We start from the raw sequence: 15,780 nt of genomic DNA on the forward strand, positions 1-15,780 counted from the left end.
CAGAATTCGATGGTGATATAACTAACACGTCTAATAGATTTAGAAAGTTATGTAAAAAACTGAAGATGGTAATTGAGTACAACCGTTATATGAGTGGAATCGACTATCATGGTCAGATGTTGGCATATTACCCATGTCAACGTAAAGCTATAAGGTGGTACAAGAAATTGGGCATTCATTTATTACAAACAATACTTTTGAATGCGCATTATCTATATAATTCCGAAAATCCAAAAATTTCCTTATACGATTTCAGACTATCGGTAATTAGAAAACTACTTGGCCCACCTCCGCTTACCTTACCGAAACAACCTAAAACAAAAATTCACTCAAAACAGAAACACAAAGAGGCGAAGGTGTAAACATTGCTGGAATACTACCAAACAACTAAAAGCTTCGTTGTTCCATTGTCCTGATTGCCCGAATAAACCTGGGTTGTGTTTAGAACCCTGTTTTCGACTATATCACGAACAAATTTAGTTTTTGTCGAGAGTGAATCAGAAATTTATTCTATAAATATAATATACAAGTCATAATACTTTTTGGCTCGATTTATATGCATCTTCAAAGATTTTTTTAAATGTACATAAACAAATGTGAATCTAACATTCCAACGTTCTTTCAAAGTAATATATATTGTAGTGTATTGTGATAGTGTAAATTACGTTTCAACTATTTTTATATCATAGTGTCTTTTTTGTGAACTTTTTCAACAATAAGAAATATTATCAACATTTGAAGTTGAATAAATTGATGTAAAACAAAACATGGAGTAAAAAAGGTAAGATAAAATTCCGTTCAAAATAAAATGTATATAAACGCAAAATATTATGTTAGTGTGAACTTGCCTTTAGCGCATTTCATACGGCGCGACATCAATAAATGCCGCACGTGTTTCGATATCTGGTAGGTAAACAATGCAAATACATGTGGTGCACAGATGTATTTTGTGTAAATGACATTGCAAGCGACAGAACTGAGATAAAATATAATAATAGTTTCTAATATTTAATAGAGTTTTGTGGTTTCGAAAGGTAGGTATTTTTCAGGTTCTCTGTAAAGCATGCGATATTTTTTGCGCAGCCAACGTGTTAATTAGCATAAACAGGATTGATTTTTTTTCATCGGGTTCGCGACGTCTAGTTTACTTCCGTTGTCTTTGGACATCACTCCTTGATGACCAGCAATGACACCTGCAGATTTGCGAATTATATTTTAATTATAGGTAGGTACATACTTAGGTACCTAATTAATTTATCCAAATATTTTTGCTAGTCATTCGCGAGTTTTGAAAGTTGTCAGTGACAGTGTATTTTGACCAGTGACCTGACAGTGTATTTTTAAACGTATCTGAAACCGTGAACTCGCAATATTGTCTATTGAAGTCGAGATGAAATTTAAATTAAATTTTGTGGTATATATTTTGTTAATAATGTATTTCTAAGATATTGAAGTCATGAAAGCATAATAAAAAATACTGTGTAATGTGGTGGCATTCTGAGGCTGCCTAGGGGCGGCATTTTGTCTATGGACGTCACTGTCTCCAATTAGTGTGTTCTGCCAGAACAGAGACGATAATGGTCAAAGAAGAATTGATTTTCAACATTATTAAGTTAAACATTCTATTCATATACTTTTGGGTGGAGTTTTATAAATTATAGGTCATTACAATATATTGTGTGAAATTACATATAAATATAATATACTTATGTAGTTATTTATTTTTTTGTCTGATTTTGACTATGGGCTTACCGGTTTTTGGAAATAGATGCCTCATATGTATGTGAACACTTTTCAAAGATATAAATATACTTGATGTAATAACTTTAATTTTAATCTTAATAATATGTTACATTATATTTCATAACTTAGTAATGCTAATAAATTCTTTTGCATAAATATATAAATGTTTTTTTTACAATATGAGATGATATGATTTCCACGGTGACATTGACATCAATCACAACACAATAATCAATTAAACAAGAAACACGACTTTTTAAACAGAGGTTACTTTTTAGGCGAGGGGCTTTCAGACCAGGCATCTCTTTTTCGGTTGTCTTGTCCTTGCGGAGACCAGCTCTTGGGCGATCCTCGTTTATCATTAGCGGGAGACTTCTGAACATCGCCTTCTCCTGCATCGTTCGCTTTGTGAGTTGTATCTTCGGAAGATTGCTGAGCGCTCTCGTCAAGTTTGGATTTGTCGGCGTTGTCTCTCACGGCTCTTGGAATGAAATCAGTTGACTTTTTAGGTTCGGCAGGCTCGGATTTCCCTCTGGATTGCGAGCGTTTAGAATGAGAGCGTCTGCGTCGAGATTTGGACCTGCTCTTGGATCTGTCGCGACTTCTGGACCTGGATCGCCGAGATCTGGACCTGCTTCTCGATCTGGTTCGTGTTCTTCTGTTCCGGGAACGGGATCTCGAATGTCTGGAGCGGGAGTATCGGGATCGACGGCGAGAAGACGATCTCCTCCGGGATCTGGTGCGTGATCTCGATGAAGATCTGGATCTACTGCGACTGTACGACCTCCTGCGCGATCGTGATCTACTTCTGGAGTATGATCTCTCTCGATCTAAGTAATCGCCCGATTGCCCTTCAGCCAGTTTCTTGAAATACCTGCAGATAAAATACATGTAATAAGATGTCATGAACATTACATAAATACAATATTCTTTGAAAACTCTTCCTTCAAAAGTAATTCAATAAAATTTACAGAATACATTACCGTAAAATCCCATTTGTGAGCGATGTAACATTTTTTTTTGTATTACATCGTTTTCACCATGTACCTACCAGAGGTGAGTTGGAAATACTGTCATCAGTTTGCGTACTCAAGTCTCGGCATGTACTACCCATACTCAGTACGTGTGGCCCAATATACTTGTTACAAAATACTTAGAAGTTTGAACGCATGCTGTGAGATCTCACCGTCCCCGCTAGCTAGTTGGTACTGTTGCTACCTATGACATCATCGCCGCGGAAACCGCGACTCGCTTATGTATAAACAATAGGTGATAAATTTTATGTAATTATTGTTGGACCAATTCCCTCGGAATATGGTGACGGCACAAGCTTATTATGACAGCTCAAAACATGTTTGAAATAAAAAAAATCATTGTATATTCATTCAAGAATATTATAACCTAACATAAAAACAACTCATAAATTCAAAATGTGTTTAAAATCGGCTCAGCGCTCAGTATATTTTTAGCGATTCTATTAAAGCCGATATTTCAAATTGTCATTTCTCTCTCTTTCTCCCCAATTGTAAAGTTGGTATAGTGAAGGACAGAAATGGTGACTATACTGTAATAATATGGAGTTAGTTTTAGTTCCAGTTGAGTATGTATTACTAGTAAGTAGAGGTGGGAAAACTGGTCGATTTTGAAGACTAAGTATACTTACTACCAGTATTAAAAAATACTTAGTATCGAAACTTGTTCCAAAATACTTACTAGTATTTGAAATATTGGCTATAATAGAATCGTTAAAAATACATCTGCTTTTCGAAAAGTCCCATTTTCGAGACAGGTACAGCTGGAACTATGGCACTAGTCACTCCTGTTTCAGTAGAAAATACTGAAGCATTAAAAGCACTGGTTTCATTTATATGTAAAGAATTTTACAGGTGGAGCTATATCTTGCCTGGCAAATTCAATATGAATAGTTGGGTACTTGCGCTGTAAAAGTTTCTTCAAATTTGACATTGACTTGTATGAATTTTTTATTTTATAAACATTACAGATGGCATAATTTGTAACTATTTCTTTGGAACGATTCCACACGAAACTTAACCTTTTAGTAGCCATTTTTACACAAATTGTTTATTAAGTATAATATAATTATTATCCATTTATACAATCACGCATACAATTTGAATTCAGTTTATGTTTATAAGTTCTAATTATAAAACTAAAAAATCGAGAAACTCGACGTGACAAAACCAGATAAACGCGTAGTCAGTTAGCGTTATCAGTACTCCGCTATTCCGGCTTGCGACTGACGTCAACTCGATGTACATGTCATACTCAACTTAAACTAAATACGCGAAGTCCGAGGCGATGATTTCATATGTAGCAAGACTACGAACTAGCTAGCGGACGGCGAGATCTCATACCATGCGTCGAACTCCTGGACTCGATAAAGTCTCATACTCAACTGAAACTTAAACTCTTAAAACTAAAACTTAGGCAAACTCAAATAGTATACTATAAAACGAACATGTGACCATTTCTGTCCTTCACTATACCAACTTTATAACAGAGGAGAAAGGGAGAACAATGACAGTTGAGTATAATATCACGGCTAGACATACGTGTATCATGATATCTCGCTCGCGCGCATTTAATATCAATAGCGTTGAAAGTCAACCAGCATCACCGAATGGCAGTGGCGAAGGGTGGAGGTAGGCTGTTAAGATCCGCCATAAATAGTGCACATTAAACTTTTTCAGACATACATATTTGTTTTCATTGAAATAAGACTACAATTTACAGATAATGTTGGTTAGATTTAAAAAATTCAATTAAACCCTGAAAAACCAAGCCATAATAGATAATAGTCAAAAAATACACGTCTATCTATAAAATATCTAAAATTATGCAATTAAATCATACATAACTTTGAGCATTTTATAGATAGAATAATATTTTTTATTTATTATAGTTTGATTTACGCAGGACTTAATGAATTAAAAAAATGAACCAACAATATGTGTAATATGTAGTTTTAATCCAACGAAAACAAATAACTATGAGTGAAAAATTGTGCACAATTTTGTCGTATTGCCCAAATTAGACCAAATCTATTATGGTTTCGTTTAGGCAGAGTTTAATTGATTTTTAAAAACTAACTAACACCATCTGTAAATTGTAGTCTTAATTCAATAAAAACAAATACATATGACTAACATAGCTTAGTGTGCACTATTTATAGCGAATCTTAACAGCCTACCTCCACCCTTCGCCACTGCCGAATGGCGAGTCACGGCGATGATATCATCGAATGCATTCGAATTCGAACATCTAATACGTTTCAAGTTTATTGGGCAACAAATACTTAGTATGGGTAGTTTCATCCGAAACTTAAGTACACAAACTGGTGACAGTATTTCCAACTCACCTCTACTAGTAAGTATTTTGGAACAAGTTTCGATATTAAGTATTTTTTTATACTGGTGGAAGTCTTGGTCTTCAAAATCGACCAGTTTTCCCACCTCTAGTACCTACTATTTTTACTCACTACTCATTTTAATGTGAGAATTTAAAGAGGGTGAAAGTGAATGATGGGATTGCTAGAGGCGTGGTGCCCCATATACTCATAGGAGTGTTTCATTAGTATACTCACTTATAGTATGCGTGGTTGGCATTGGGGCCATCGAAGAAAGGCATCCTGTGACCACCGCGGTAGCCTCCTCTGTGCGGGTTGTGATTAGTGTTATAGACTCCTCCTCTGCCTCGTCGCGATATGAAGCCCCCTCGCCCTCTAGAGTTGTACGGGGGCGGACCACCTTGCTCCTGGTGACCGCCCGGGGGGTAATAAGCACCGCGGGGGAAATAGTTCCCTGTCACAAAATAAACAATTGAATCATCATCAAAACAACATAAAATTTTATTGTTCCTGATAGCGTATGCTGAACTCTTATGTGTAAATAATCCTCACTGAAAACACAAGCAGTAAGATTAAAACTCTACTAGATCGATGAAGTGAAGGGACGACGCATTGGTGTCGCCTGGTGTGATTGATTTGTATCAGTGCCATTGGAAGAAGTATCCATTTGTGAATCAAGCAAAGCAACTTGGTACTGCAGCACTGAAATCCCGCGTAGTACTGCATAGTTTTTGAGTACATACATTTTTGCTATTTTATTTAAAAAAGAAAAAAAGTAGTGTTTTTATAGCAATTTTCAAGAGAAGATATCATTTGACGATGGAAGAAAATATTATCGGTCAAACTTGTAAAACGTAAAAGTTGATCAACATAAGATTTTTATTGAATACGCCTCTATTACAACTTTTTCAATTTCAACTTCAAGAATCATTTTTTTTTGTTTTATTTTATATCGAAATTACATTTAAAACAAAAATTAGATGGTTTTTACGGCCTTTTGAAAAAATAGTTGTTATGGAGTTAAAACATTTTCAAAATAGAAACAGAGAAAAAAGAAACGATATTGTGCGCATTCATACATTAAATGAAAGATAATTTTTTTTTTTTTCCCCCGACCATGTCCGATCCTGATAGGATCATATGGGTCTCCACAGGGTGGAGGTTTGTATTGACAGATTTTGTTTTTACGAGAAATGGATGTCAGCCACTTGCTCAACCTATTAGATCCATACCCTGACACACACAAATTGAAAAACAATGTGTACTTGCCAGACCCAGGATTCGAACCTGGGACCCAAGGCTTTATAGTCCAACGCTTAAGCCACAGGTAATTTGTAGCTGCACAAGAATGAACTCAGGTTTAATTAAGAGAATCACCTGGTAAATTCAAGCAAACATGCAAGAAATTTGCCAACAGACAGCACCAAAAAACACATGTTTTGTCAGTGTACTGTGCATCGCCAACCTGTTTAGTTTGTAATTTAAATGTTTGACTGCGACACTCCACCTCCATCTTGGCATGGCAAGCAATACGGTACCGACTCATCAGGGAGTGGCCGAACTGTTACACATTGAAATATATTAAAACCAATGTATAATAATATACAAAAGTTCTTATTTATTTTGTATGGTACTTTTCGTTGCTATCTAGCAAAACAAATTGCTAATTAATCCAAAATACAGTAAGCGCTCGGTAATCCGGCGTTCACCAATCTGACACACGTCCAATAGTCCGCATTTTGCAACTCAGCTCTCCTGCTCTATAATCCGGCAGGTTTCACATTAAACTGCCGGATTACAGAGCGGAGAGCCGTGCACTCAGCAGTTCGGTGCCCGACCTTAACAGATTATTTATTATTTCCTATAGAAATCCAATAATCCAGCGTTTTCGGCATAAGTGAAAAAATATGGGTGGCGGATTACCGAGCGCCTACTGTACTTCCACCAAATTTTCGACTCACCCATTTGCTGCGGGTAGTTGTAATTGGGATTCATGTAAGGCGGGTAAGGGCCGTAATTGTACTGAGGCACCTGTCCCGAATAGCCAGGCATCATGGGTTCACCTTCTGCAAAACACGGCACAAAATTATTGAAGGTTTGTTACGTTCTCCTCTCTGCAGATTACCGATATACAGTGATACTCCAATGGTTAAAAGCCACCATATCTGGCAACTGTTTAAATTTTTTAATTGTTCAATATAATAATTGTAAATAATGATGGTTCGGTGCACTTGGCTGCGTATTGATTTACATTAATCGATACAGTCTGTCATTTCACAGACAATTATAGCAACATTTGCATTATAATATGAATGTTTTGGTTTCGGGACAAGTCAAACCATATTGGAAATGGTCAGCGTATGTAGTAATTAATAAAACAATACTATCCATTTATAACAATTTCCAATTCTAGCGATTATCTTAGCAATAGCTGCACATTTAATAATTCATGGAATTCACAGCTTGAGTGAATCTAAAATTGTGTTGAAATGTTTACGGTTTTTGACGGATGTAGGTGATTAGGAGAAACCATTTTCACTCCAGAAAAGAGCATTTGTGCCTTGCCTTTACACATGATGAAAGTTATAATAATAACAGAGTTTTCTTATGAGGAATGAGTTTTAGCTATTTGCTCTTCGTTGAATCAAACACACATTGAAGAAAAATTTTACATACCTTTCTTGATAAAAGGATGTCTCTCGGGGCTTGTCATTCTCTCAGTTTTGATTTTCTTATCGGGGAAATCTTCAAGACAGATATCTGAACCGGATGACAGTGAGCTGATCGAGGGTGTCCGCTCTCTTTTCTTACCGGTATCGAGCACAGAACGCAGCACGATGTTACCTGTAAAATAAAATGTCCCATATATTTCAGTCAGTGTATTATGTATTTAAATTTAAAACGTGTTTGAACAAAAAATAAATTTAAATTCTGATTGAAGTTTTGTTCCATCCATGTATTATTTTATTATATATTATATGAATCATCTTTAGTGAATCACTGCTGTAATGAATAGACTTCCTTTTAACTTCAGAATTTGTGTCAAAATGGATTGTTTCTGATACTTGTAGTTCTTTATATTTATATTATCATGTTTTCACATTTTGTTAAAAACCTATTTGTATAAATAGTTGTTGAAAATGTCCTCTTAAAATCTAAACTGATGAAACCAGTCTTCAGTATTGTGACTGCATCAAAGCTTGATTCAATAAACATTCAAAAAATCGAAGTTAGATAAATTATACACATTTTTATTTTTAAAATTAATATATCATTGTCACAAACCCTCCAATGCCTTCTTTAACTTCTGGCGTTGCTCCTCGAGTTCCTGTTCCTGGGCACTCTTGTACTTTTTGACGAGCCTCTCGCGCACCGACCGTTCCTTGTTCTCCACCAGCAGAGCCTTCTCGATTTTCTTCAACTCCTTCTTGTTGTCCTTCTCCCGTCTGTTCTCTGCATTGTAGAGATCTCTGTGTGAGTCTACCTTTTTGTGGCCCACGCCAGGTTTATGTTTTAGCTGAAAGAAAAGAAGCAGTTAACCTACTGAATTTTTAACTCATATATTATATAACATATGTTTGGGTGTTTCCCAAAAGGTGTGCTGCCAAATTTTCTTAAGTTTTACCTATGCCTATGGCTAGTGCACATATTGTTTTTCAATTTGTGTATGAGTCAGAGTATGGACCTAATAGGTTGAGCAAGTGGCTGACATCCATTTCTCGTAAAAACAAAATCTGTAAATACAAACCTCCACTCTGTGTAGGCCCATATGATCTTATTAGGATCAGACATGGTCGGGAAAAAACAAGATCAACACAGGATCGCTGCATGTGGAATGAGATTATTGGCAATGCCAGTAATTTCAGTGATCGCCATCCTCATTACCGAGGTATATAATATGAAGAAACCTATAAGAGCATGATAAAATAATATCAAACCTTCTTATAACCCATATCTATGACAAGTATCGGGAAATGTGCTAGTCGCAATTACGTGATCATTGTTTGGCAGCTATGTACAAATTTAATGAAACTTGTGTTGTACTAAGATGTATTAATAATCAATTTCATTATAGGAATTGATGTCATTTCTGCTTATTACTACAGTGACAAGAAAATAAGTAACGGGGTGTTTACTTGTATTCTCCTGAAGAGTTCTTCGATGAGTCGAATGCTTTGCAGCTTGCGCTGGGTCTTAATCAGCTTCTTCTGCTCCTCGGCTATCTTGGTGTTGATTTCCTTCGACTCTTTCTCCTTCAGCTTGGCCAGCTGCTTGGCCTTCCGTCTCTCTTCCCGCTCTTGCGTGTGTGACAGTTTATCCATCTCGCTCTGTGCCAGCTTCCGCCTAGAACCACCGGCCACCATAGCCCGAGACTTTTCAAACCGCCGCCGAGCCTTGCGGGATTCATTATCGATGACGCACTTTGCACTTTCACCGATGCTCTAATTTGATTTAATTTGATTTCGTACACACTTCTAATGGATTAACTTTGTACCACGTGGCGTCGTGACAAACAGACCATGGGAATGCCTGGAAAACAATCTGCAAACTTGTTCGCTTTTAAGCATTAATATTATGTACCAGTGCCATCAAACTAAGGTTAAATCAGATATTTTCATCAAGCTACGTTATTATGTCTATCTACAATAGGCCACGAGGCTCAATTACAATAGTGAAACACGTCACAGAAACTTTTTGAAGCAACAGTATTTAAGTCATTCGCTCAACTTAGAACTTAGCCAAGCTCTAGAGACACATTGATGAAAAAATTCATGGATTTGATCCCCCAAGGGTTGAGAGGCAGGCGTCCTATACACCAATCAAGGCCAACTATATTCAGGCCATGTTACTGAATTGCGAATTAAGTAAGTAGTGCTAGTTCTTCGAATCTTCGAATGCAATACGGTAACCAGTTTGTAATAAATGAAGATTTTCGATTGCATATTTTGTTCAAATGCCAATTACCATTTATTTAAATATGCAATAATCATTATTTTTACAGTTTACCATATTGCACTACCATCGAAGTTTACAGTTTCGTGTCACGGCCTGACTATAGTGGCCACTCATCTGCAGACACTTGCTAACTGCTTAATTTATGCAGCTCATGTAGTTCACGAGTCACGTCAACATGGTTGTTAGCCATATGTGTTCATGAGTCTGGATCAAACAGTTGATTTTTGCCATATGTGGGATTCGAACCCTCATCTACGACTTCAGAGATTGACACTCGAACACTTCTCCATCGTGGGGACCGATGATTATCAATAAATTTATTTACCAAATATTAAGACTATCTTTTTCTGTACTTACTATAATCACTTTGGTTTTTACAAATCATTATAGTTTTCATAATGTATCGTAAAAATGAAAAAAGCATTTTAACTTTAACCAACTGGAAGTGTGACAATTTGGTGAAATGTGCAATGGATTTCTACAAAATGTTAATTCAATTAATAGATAGTTGAAATAATCCACATGCAGCATACAGGATTTTGCACCCATATTATTCAGTTTACTAGCTTGTCTACCGACAAAAAAAAACTGTGCTATATTGTACATATAAATATTGGTACAGAGCGGGACATGAATATGCATATTAATATACTAATCACGCCGTAATTTACCGCATCTAGGTCTGATTATACACCAAGACAAAGATACTGTCACAATGGAGTCCAATATGGGAATTAATTTAATGAAGTGACCTCGTTGGATGTACATAAAAGGCAACTGTTCGACAATCAATGTGATACCCCATTTACATGTGCATGGATTTACCGCTTACAGTATGTATTATCGCAGCCATAACAAAAAAATGCATATGTAAATACACATTAGCCTGTGAGAATCTGCGCCTGCACAATAGAACGATAGTGGCGAACCTGCCGAGAAAGAAATAAAGTACACACACAGAGCATTTATGACGTTTATCGATTTTTATAACCAGTCAAATAACACCATAAAATGACAACGTGTCTCACTTACGCTTGAAACATGAGATTGTTGAGACAGTCAGTACTTGTGTAAACACTTATTATCGTGATAGTTGAATTTACACACTATTGGTGCCAGTAAATCCATGCATATGCACAGGCGCTATGTCGCCATCCTAAAAGACATAGTCGGGTTTTGAAAATCTATGCTGACGGGCTCATAGGGCCGAGGGAGACTGCAAGTGCGGACACTGAGTAATATGAGATGCGAGTAATTTGCAAGGTTGAAAACTCCGGTTAAATGGAGTTAGACCGTAATGTGCATTCATATTATAAAATAGTGTTTTATCTAATTAATGTAAATAAAACCTATTAAGTACTTATGGCACTTTTCTATCTGGACGTCTTCGAAGGTTGTTAACACACGTTGGCGTAATATATGGATGAAGTACCTACCAATGCGAAAAATAAAATTACTCATACCTGACCAAGCCGCTTACATTTTAGTCTGCCAGAATCATCTCATACAAATTAAGTAATCGAAAAATGAACTCTACCTGCATTGAAATAGTGGTCAATTTACACATTAATTTGTATACTCGTGTAACTGTGGTTGTTTTTCTATACAATGTGTAATTGAACGCCAGATGTTCATCTTACAAAAACATGTCGTATGACAATGTATGTACCAAAACTGAAATCTCTACATTGAAATTAAAGGTGATTCCAACGGTGATGGTAATGGTGGGAATTTTAGCAGCTGCAACAAACACGCCGAGCTGCGGTCAACTATGTTGGCAACATAATAAGACAATATTGTGGTGACTCCGTGTACACATACACTAAATAACATTATTTTTTTATTGATGTCAACTGAATTAAATGGATACGACTCATGGTGGTGCTGAGTTTATATGTATGAGGCTGTTTAAATGTGAAGTAGTTACAAAACATAATACACAAGAGAATAGAAAATATGTAAACCTCTCTACTTCTTCCCTCTTCTGTTGCTTTTGAACTTCTTCCTTTTCTTTTTCTTCTTTGGCCCGCTCCTGGCCAACCAACCGCTCCCTCACGATGGACCTCCTCTTGACAGAAGCGTCGGACAGATGTTTAGACTTATCGAAGTCCACTTGGACGGTGACGGCCTGCCCGGTGCCGTCTGACAGCTTTTTCACCACCTTCATGCCCCGGAAGGCGTCCATCGCCCTCACGAAGCCCATATACTCTGAGAACTGAACATACCCCTCGAAATATAATTCTGAATCGAACGAAAACGTGCTGATTCCTGTCATGTGTGCTTTCATTTGTTTTCTATACGGATCGCAAATCGGGATATCGACACACCGAATTTTCCCGAAACGTTCAAACACTTTTCTAAAAATATTCTCCGAAGGCTTCGCGTCGTCATCTGAAACATCGCGCGGACTCACAAACCATTTAATGGGAAGATTAGCAATGTGGACAGTGTCGGGACGTTCGCCGTGTTTCATCTCATCCATGTTCGACGCGTCGCGAAAGAACGAATCCCAAGTATGTCGCGTAGGAAAATCTAGCTTGGTTTCGGAAGCTTTCAGCTTCAAAAACTCCGGATAGCCGTTCAATTTTACAGAACGGTCGTCCAGGCTGTCTATAACTTTACTCAATTTCCGTTTATCTTCTATTTCGCCCTCAAATCTAATCGACTCCGACGAGCTCTTCACTACTTTGAGAGAAGAAAATGTCTCAGGTTGTATTATGTCTCTCATTCGCTCCATCAATTCCCAGTTAGAAATGGTTTTACCCATAGCCTTCGACGTAGGAAGCTGGATGGAGATGTTCAACCTGGCTAGAGGCTTCAGGAAGAGGTCCTGCGGCAAATAGAGAGCCACGGACTCGGAGAAAGATTTACAAGTTTGAATATTCATTTTGATAAGAGTGTTTTGACAACTAAAATGACAATAGGGAAATGGCCTTACTACTACTTTTTATGGAATACATTACGTGAAAATTAAGGTATGAATGGTAAAATAGTTTGCATTCTTGCAAACATTACTAATTATTCTAATTTACGCACTATCCCACTCCTATTTTTGGACCCTTTGTCAACTTGAACTTGACAAATTAAGTCCGGCCTAAAAATCGCAAAGATCCACATCGAGATTCGAGAAGCTAACCATAGACTAATATACTATATAATAATATAATACGTAAAATCATACGAGGCCAAAGACAAAAATAATAATAAACAACAGCCTATAATTAATTTGCTACCCTTCTTCCATTTCTTATGTTAGTAGTAAAATACCTAGTATAATATCCAAAAGAATAGTACTTCTTAATTTAGATTTTTTTTATTTTACCCTTCTTCTATTTCTTAGTAGTAAAATGCGAAGTGACGTGGAAGGGAAACGGCAGATTTAAAACTGACAACGGCACCTTGTATTACTCGGGAAATGATGATAAAGGTTCAAATAGACTATATGACGATCGGGCACATATATGCTAAGAGCGTTTTAGTGTCTATTATAAAATCTATGCCATTCCGACATTTATACATACATATTATATATTCGTTTCTTTCAACATGAACGAAACAAATCAAATTAAGCCATAGACAATATACATACAAATTGTAGTTGACCGGAAATGGTTTGAGATTTGACGTTTGGTTCAGTGTATCATTGAAAATCAAACCGTTCTCGGACCATCAGAAATGGTTTGACATGAAACGTCAAACCAATTCGGACGATCCATAGACTAATGGCAATCTGTCAAAGTGTTTTGGCATTTCGGCATTTATATATCGTGAGGTGTTCATATTAATATGTTAGATATTTACACCATAGGAGTTCACTTGAATTATATGTATTATAGATTAATAATCAATACCTATTATTCATAAGTAACCATACGCGAACAAGACGCCGCTTTTGGTGTTATTATCTCAAAATCCAGCACTATTTTCTATGCAAGTTCGATTTAATATCATTACTATAATTATTATGTCAGACAAAGAATTTATTTTCATTTTATTTATATTTTGTAACGGAGATTCTAAGCTACAAACTGTGTTAAATCAACCCGGAATGATCTTTATATTACCCAGCGAATTTAATATGTTCGATTGTCGTCTAAGTCACAATATCATACTGTCGACATGAACAAGTGGTCAATTATGAAAAGCTCTAATCAAAAGTAATTTTTAAAAACTCGTCATACCTATAAATCTTATAAATTAACTAAATGGCTACCTATTTATGAAGCATTCTTTATATTTTGTATATTTAAAATGAATGAATACGACAGTTTGTTAAATTTGTATTATTGTAGATCACGATAGGAGGTTAGAATTTCATGACAAGTTGACGATTCAAATATGTTTCTGTTTTAGAGACTAATATATTATGAATTAATTTTAAGTACTGGCAACACTAATTAGTTGTCAGAAAAGCGTTTCCGTGGACATTCTGCCAAACGGTTCCAAATCAAATAAATCCAACGATGCCATTTGATTCGTTCGGTTCAGGTTCAATGATACGAACTTATTGTATGACAGCTATGACATCTTATTTACACTCTGTGACACCCTGTGACACAGGACGCCAACATAAGAAACGGGTTTTTCGACATATATATGACCGATCGTCATAGAGTGTATTTGAAGCATTACCACCATCGAAATGGAGTGGGTATCATAGTGACCGATAAAATTAAGAGATCGGTCGATAGTTTTGTTCCCTACTCTGACAGAGTACTTAATGCTATTAAAACTCAAATCATGGATGGGTAATGTTAATATAATGCAGGTGTACGCTCCAACTAGAAGAATTCTATCAACAGATAAATGAAATTCTAAAATCGACGAAAGATAATGAAGTTACCTTGATTATAGGAGATTTCAACGCAAAGATTGGTAGGTAAAGGTAAAAGTGGAGAGTTAGTAGGAGAATTTGGTCTAGGACAAAAAATAATCGAGGAGAAAGATTACTACAATTTTGCCAAGAAGAGAGTATAGTTGTTTAACACATTATTCAAACTTCCAGCAAGGCGATTGAATACATGGAAATCCCCACAAGATGATGGCAATAACATTGTAAGAAATCAAATAGACTATATTATATTAATTCGCAATCGTTACAGAAATAGCGTAACATCTGAGGAAGTGAGATGGAATAAGGAACAGGCAGGGTAGGTTGACTCCAAAATGAATAACTCAGAATTTGTTGCGTGGATGAAATGAAGCCTGGTTTTATTATTTCCTTCCAAATAAATATCAATTTAATTATTACAGGTACGTACCTGCTACTATACTGTACGGCTGCGTACTATAGCAGTGTGAAATCACGATTATGCATTTTGACGAATTGCGAAGTCGATCGGGCGGAGCAGAACGATAACCTTACGGTTAAATCTTTAATAACCAATGACATTAATATGGACGAATCATCTGGAAAAGAAAATGACACTCCCTTTATTGTCGGGTCTGCCGAATGGCATAATCTGTTCTAACGCCATTACAATAAAGGTTAGATTGCTATAAATTCCTGATGCTTTTTGTTGGGTCTGCCGAATAGTTCGGTTCGAACAGGTTCGCTCAAATGAACATTGACATTAGAAACACTGCTCTAACGCCATTACAATAAAGGTCATATTGCTATAAATTCCCGATGCGTGATATCGCATAATGGAAATTGCGTGACGTCTACCTATACATGCGTATGCGCGAATTTACTTGCTAGCTACTGTATTGAG

The 15,780-nt window shown here is 36.4% G+C and overlaps 1 protein-coding gene across 2 annotated transcripts; it reads right to left on the minus strand.

The window, feature by feature from the left end:
* Nucleotides 1–1,616: 1,616 nt before the first annotated feature.
* LOC147072962 (uncharacterized) lies at nucleotides 1,617–13,218 on the minus strand. 2 transcript variants are annotated; one of them, XM_085945979.1, is made up of 8 exons: nucleotides 13,103–13,169; nucleotides 12,031–12,457; nucleotides 9,247–9,454; nucleotides 8,396–8,627; nucleotides 7,787–7,954; nucleotides 7,072–7,176; nucleotides 5,348–5,564; nucleotides 1,617–2,617 (listed from the first exon to the last, which is right to left on the minus strand). In XM_085945979.1, the coding sequence occupies exons 2-8, from the start codon at nucleotides 12,351–12,353 to the stop codon at nucleotides 2,011–2,013; spliced, it is 1,860 nt and encodes a 619-aa protein (XP_085802105.1). In that variant the 5' UTR covers nucleotides 12,354–12,457; nucleotides 13,103–13,169; the 3' UTR covers nucleotides 1,617–2,010. The 2 variants fall into 2 exon arrangements, with proteins under 2 accessions (XP_085802105.1, XP_085802104.1); XM_085945978.1 differs by having other exon boundaries at nucleotides 12,031–13,218.
* Nucleotides 13,219–15,780: the final 2,562 nt, after the last annotated feature.

The sequence above is a fragment of the Rhyacophila brunnea genome, unplaced genomic scaffold (genome assembly GCF_057557595.1).
Source record: "Rhyacophila brunnea isolate RB1 unplaced genomic scaffold, BYU_Rbru_1.0 scaffold_19, whole genome shotgun sequence".
Taxonomy (NCBI): domain Eukaryota; kingdom Metazoa; phylum Arthropoda; class Insecta; order Trichoptera; family Rhyacophilidae; genus Rhyacophila; species Rhyacophila brunnea.

Excerpts from the sequence above, each read along its gene's own strand:
- LOC147072962 (XM_085945978.1), bottom strand. The coding sequence starts at position 12,953 with ATGAATATTCAAACTTGTAAATCTTTCTCCGAGTCCGTGGCTCTCTAT. Across the intron at positions 9,455-12,030 it reads AAGAGGGAAGAAGTAGAGAG|GCGGAAGCTGGCACAGAGCG; the intron begins GTTTACATATTT and ends CGGTGGTTCTAG. Across the intron at positions 2,618-5,347 it reads GCCAACCACGCATACTATAA|GTATTTCAAGAAACTGGCTG; the intron begins GTGAGTATACTA and ends TTTTATCTGCAG.